The 6,040-nt window shown below is 40.0% G+C and overlaps 1 protein-coding gene across 8 annotated transcripts in view; it reads left to right on the top strand.

The window, feature by feature from the left end:
* Nucleotides 1–3,991: 3,991 nt before the first annotated feature.
* The window catches only part of celf6 (CUGBP Elav-like family member 6), a gene marked incomplete at its 5' end in the record, with an annotated part of 43,974 nt that continues 41,925 nt past the window's right edge, over nucleotides 3,992–6,040 (top strand). For all 8 annotated transcript variants that reach the window (XR_001312404.1, XM_014031852.1, XM_014031851.1 and 5 more), the window contains 1 exon segment: nucleotides 3,992–4,120. Coding sequence is in view for 7 of the 8 variants with exons in the window: in XM_014031852.1 (XP_013887306.1) it covers nucleotides 3,992–4,120 (129 nt within the window).

Here is a 6,040-nt window from a genome sequence, read left to right as displayed (position 1 = left end):
CACATGACACCTCAGCTTGGACATGGCTGGAGACTGACATGGAACCATTTTCCACACAATTGCTCCCACCTTCAGCCTGCAGAATAAGCAGAAGGGAGGAAATAAGAAGTGGGGGAAAAAAAAAGTAAAAAAAGATGTATGGATGACARTGTGTGAATGTGCATTGGCTGGTGCCTGAAATAAAACTTAACTGTTTTATCATGAACATACCGGGGACATACTGATGCAGTATATCATTTTTATGGATAAAATAGGCACGTTTGTGGACAGGAAATATATGTGTATATTATTATTGTGCTATTTCATTGAAAAGGCACACAGTAGAAATGATTCATGACAGAATTTGTGCATTAAAAAAATAGTAGCCATGCTTCCCAGCTACCATAACGTGCTCACTCTGTATTGTTTTAAAGAACTGTTAGTGCTTAAAGAGCAGATTACAAAGGTCTCTTCAAAATAGGGAAGAAAAGCACTAAAGCTCAAATGTTCTCCAGCTTTGTGACTCAGTTCAGTTTGAAGGATAAAAGGAGCTCCTCTCAATAAAAGCTAAGTACAAAGAGGTCAAACAGTCAGCTCAATGAGTTTTGTCATACTTCTTTATCCTTAGTGAGCTCTATAGGAAGGTCCTCACTCCTCTTAATGTGAATACATGACTGTACTTGAGAAAAGTGTGATTTTTTTTCTTCCATCTCTCACTTTTGATGGATAACTCGTTGCACCCATTTAAAGTCACGGGATCATCTTCCTCTACAGAGGCTGGATTACGGAATATTTATTCATATTTGTAAAGTGGCAATTTAAAGCGAGTGGCCATAGGAGATGAGTGGGAACCTGGAAAATGCCATAAGAGCTGCTTGGGAGGCAGGTGCAAAGTGGACTAATTAATAGCAATCTATATACTGGCTGGGGCACGCAGAGGGCCGACTGAGACACACTCAGGTCCGGCAATGAAAAGATAGCGGCTCCAAATTCATTTTCTCACTGCAGCCTTCCCAGTGGAAGGCTCAAAAGTACACTCACACTTCCTTTAATGCATTCACTGGGGTGTGATTTATTTTTGCATTTGCCAGCGCATTTGGAAAGTTCATTACCTTGCTCATGGCTTGTTAATTAGCCTTGTAAAGCCGCCATTAGATCTCCTCGGGCCAGCACTGAGATGAGACATTTGTCCCTAAACATGAATGTAGTGCTGGAGGAGAGTGCCGCCTCACCGTCCTTGTTTGAGTTGTAACGTGGACACCTTAGTGAAAACGGAAAGGATTGTAAAGTCAAATGCATTCAGGTGAGCTGTGTCACATCACCTGATCCTTGCGACTGTCGACACAGTTTCAGCAATGCTTACTTGTCCACCTGCTCTTTAGGCACTGATCTCAACAATGTAATCAGGTATTGTTATTTTTTTTTTGAGTGTATTAACTCAATTCCCATCGATATGGCTTTCTGTTGACACGTCATTGGGGGKTTTCAAAGCCCAGGAGCTCAACAGGAGAGCAGTTAAAGTAAGCTCTGCTGGTAGGTTTAAGAAGTGCAGCGTGAGGTGAAACTGGACAAACATGAACTGACACCTTCACAAAAACACCAGCTATCGAGACCAAGCAGCAAAGCTTCATTGATTCCACAGGTGTTTATGCGTGTGGCCAAGTGGGTAGAAGGCAGGTGCCTCATTTGAACTTTACAGGAACAGAAGAAGAGCTGACTTACCCCAGGAATAATAATAATAAAAATGTCCCGATGCTTTATTTTTGGAACAGCTGCATCTAATGGGGCCTGGCAGGTACAGGAGGCGTCACATCTGTCGAGGCCCAGGTGATGCTCCAGCCCTCTGCTCCTCCCCACTCCTGATCCCGCTCCCCACCTCTCAAATGACTCATACCGAAGATCAACAGTGTCATTTCTAATAAACCCTTTCTTCCTCGTCTTGCCACTTCCACTCAGTCCTGGTGATAGGTTCTTGCTAGTAGCCATTTCGTTCCACAACACRGAGGAAGAGTGGATGCATAATGTAAAAGATGTAAAGAAGATAAATGCTCTGTCTAATGCTAAGACACTGCGAAGATTAATTATAAAAATCCAGCTACCTGACTGGAGATTTTGWATCATGGAGACCATACATCTGAGAAAGAGTGCCTCCATCTGGGACTAGAAAAAGGACAGGGATTAGCAGTTGTGAGATTAGTGTGTGTTCTGCACATTTTACTTCCATTGGGTAAAATTAAAACAGCTGAYACATTGAAACCCTTTACATTAAACAACATTTTTACTGCAAAATGCAATTTCTTCCTTCCTCTAAAGTTCCAACATACATCATCGCAACACCTAATAGGGAAAAAGTGCCTAATAGGTGAAGATATAATGTACAGCATCTCTACTTCTGTTTTCATTTTTTGCTTAGTTTACGTTCACAAATCCAGCCACCCAAGCAAAACTTGCATAACTTTTTGAACTGCGGTAGCTGAGTTGTCATCTTTCCATTGAGGGATGCACCTTCGTTTGTTAAAAAATAAAGAAAAGAAGAAAAAGTGACATAATTAAGAAATATAATACGAGGTTGATTTGTGAGATTCTCATTAGGTTCAAACTCTGTCTTTTAACGCTTTTAATTTAGCTTTGATTCTTTTTTGCTTCAAACAAACTTTCACTCTCTCGTTTTTTTAATTTTATTATTTATTATTTTATTTCTAAGCATAACTTTCAATTACCTTTTTAACACCAAACAGCATTGGACCAAGTTTCGGTTTCTGCATTTCTGTTTAGGTTTTACTTTGCTTATTAATGGATTTATTTATTTCTAGCTCAGTTTCAGAGCATGAAAAAAGAATAAACTGGTAAAATTTCTTTGTTACTGTTATAATGAAAAAAATGCATTTTTATAACAAAGTAAAGTAGTTAATTTCACAGTCACATAAATCATTAGTTCCTTCATTACAGCTTAAAATATTTTATATCAACTTTGATACTGCACATTTTACTTCTCCACTGTGAGGCAAGAAAACTATTTCTTATAGACTACAAAGTGAAAGTGTCTTGCAATGTTCACAGTTCGTTCTTCATTTTTCCATCACAGAAAGCCATACTTTTCTCCTTAACCACAATTATCATTTCTACAAAAGAGATGATTTGTTTAAAGTGCTCCACTCTTTGAATCTAGAAAATTATWTTTGAAATGACTTCTGTATTTTTGTATTCATTTATTTTGTTGTGGCTTAATTTTGTACAGTAGATGTTCTAAATATTTGGCTCATAACATTATTTTTTTAATTTTTTATTTGAATTTGTCCCTTATACATGAAAATGTCCACAATCGCACATGATAAAATAGCATGACTGTYTTATATGTGCTCATAATTCTGCATATTGTAAATAAAATCAACAACAGATAGTGTAAACTTTAAATTTCAACAATAAATAAATAAAAATTAGTGCAAACTGACTAAAAACATTTAAAGTTAATTTTATGCTGCAAAACTTTTAAAATGTTAACAATAAAAAATATTTAACAAATCCTGTAGTTATTGTTCACTTTTACAAAGAGTTTGCTCTTGTTTAATATAGGATCAGCTATTTTGGTTAAAAAAAAAAGAAAACAAGTACATGAGTTGTTCTGTGTTTTCTCTCAGACAATCAAAGTGCTTTTTTATCGAAACAAAATATTCTTCCTCYCGTTCTCCATCTACCTGAACTCCACAGAACTATTTTTACCTTTATCAAGCATCACTGTAGGAGACTTAAATAGTTCAGATACAGAAATGTATCACCCTCATCACAGGGTGGGTGGTGGTGGAGCACCGCACAACAGTAAGATCAACAACAGTAACAACAGCAGTAGCAGTAACACAGCAAACTGCTGAGAAAAAAATAAAGAAAAGAAAAGAAAAGCTCTACAGAATGGTGCCATCAGCTCTAGTGTTTATTTTTTGCCTTTCTGGCTCCCCCCCACCTCCTCCTCCTTCCTCTCCCCCTCCTCCCCATCCCCATCTCTCTCCTAATCCAGAAGACAGGAAGCTGTTTGTGGGGATGCTCGGCAAGCAGCAGAGCGAGGACGACGTCAGGCGGCTGTTCGAGACCTTCGGCCAGATTGAGGAGTGCACCGTACTTCGAGGGCCTGATGGGGCCAGTAAGGGTCAGAGCCCACACACCTCCCACTCCTTTCCTCTTTCTTTGTCCTTCCTTATTTCTTGTCTGTTCATTCCTTTCCTTTACATTTGTTAAAGTCGTGCATTTGCTGCATTCGTCGCCGCGGTCTTTGATGCACTCTGCTCTGAATAACTCATCCTCCCTTTCAGCTACCCCCCCCCCCCCCCCCACACACACACACACACCTTTTATGTGTCGCACTTACTTTCCTCTCATTGTCACCGTACTTTGACACCTTCTTCCTCCCACTTTCCCTTTTTGTCACTACTTTTTGTATATATATTTTGCACTTACCCCATGGCATCTTTTTTTCCCCCTTATTTGCTGATTTCCCTCTTACAATGTCTCTTCAGTTCCTCTCACTTCGGGCTTGTGTACTGGCACACACACAGCATCTCTCCTTTCCATCCCGCGCTCCGTTTCTCCACTTCCTGTTATCTGAAAAGTGGAAAGGTGTTATCATGTTTGCTTCCCATATTCCCATCATCCCTCCCCAGAAACACTTTTGGACAATATTGTCCTACTGTAAATAAAGCAGTCAGGCTCTGGTTTGTTGCTGCCACTCACTGTGTGGTTGACTTGCCCACACTCAGGAACATTATTTGTGTTTTTTTGGCTTTTAGAGTCAAAAAAAAAAACAACAACTTTAAAACGTGTGACACAGGTGAGATAGGTATGAAAGTGTAAAATTCTCTAGATTGTCCTTTAAGAGTTTCCTTTGGTCTCAGTCACATTTAGAGCCATAATACCCATGATATTGTTCTGAACTTCCACCTCTTTTTTTTATCTGTCTGTTGACTGCGATTTATTCTTGTACCTAAAGCCTCTGAACACAGAGGAAGGCAAAGGACAGCAGTGGATAATGTGCAATGTTGCAAATCCTTCTGAGTATATCAAAGAAAAAGCCCGGTTGTACTGAACCTATCTGTGTCTACATCTATTCCTCTCACTGTTAATCCCAGGTCTATTGCTCTGCGTTGCCCCCTCCAGCTCGCCACCTTTCTTCCTCCGCAGCTCGTTTCCACTTTTTCTGTCTCTTCCTTTTTGTCTCCCTCTCTTTTTTTGTCTGCTCAGATGCCTCAAGCTGATTGACAGCAAATAAAATGAAATAAAGCCCATGTTGCAGTGTCAGACAGAAGCTAGTTTCGCCGCCTTGTTCGTGCTTTCTCTCCTTTTCAGCCTCCTACACCCAACACTTTGCCTCTTTCTTTCACTCTCACCACATACCAAGCGTTCTCCGCTCTGAAACTTATCTTTGTTATCGCTGAGTCGATTGTTCTCTTCTTTAGGTTTTGCGATTATGAAATTTGGCGGGGGGAAGAAATCATAATAACTATGAATGCCACCATGAGGCAAAAGTTTCATATATAGGTATCTGGTTCTATCACTCGCTATGCAACAGTCCCACGCAATCATTACGGAATRTTACGGCAAATTATTTTGCCAGCCRCCTCGCTCGGGATGAGGTTCCCATAATTTGAATGAGACAGACCTTGAAATTGACAGCGCTATCTGTTCCATGGTTGAGGCTTTGTCCCTGTTGATGTAAATTTATGCCACTCAGAGGCTTTTCAGCGGCCCTCTTCACCCAATAAAAAGGCCGAGAAGTTGAACATCCATCTCTCTGTGGTGCTGCTCCTCAAAGTACTTTCAAAGTGCAACACTTGCTGCCAGAGTTGAATAGAGCCCTGAATTGTCAGCAATAATAGAGAGATGGCTTTTAGGTCTATAATTAAGTTGTGTTATAAATGTCACCCATCCAGAGGGATGGAATTCATGCATACATATTATTACCCCGGGAATTCAAAAAGCAGTGCAGATCTTCTCACTTGAAAGTAATACAATCTCTCTCTCTCTCTCTCTCTCTCTCTCTCTCTCTCTCTCTCTCTCTCTCTCTCTCTCTCTC

The sequence above is a fragment of the Austrofundulus limnaeus genome, unplaced genomic scaffold (genome assembly GCF_001266775.1).
Source record: "Austrofundulus limnaeus strain Quisiro unplaced genomic scaffold, Austrofundulus_limnaeus-1.0 Scaffold1334, whole genome shotgun sequence".
NCBI lineage: Eukaryota > Metazoa > Chordata > Actinopteri > Cyprinodontiformes > Rivulidae > Austrofundulus > Austrofundulus limnaeus.
This window is presented reverse-complemented; position numbering and strand designations above follow the sequence as displayed.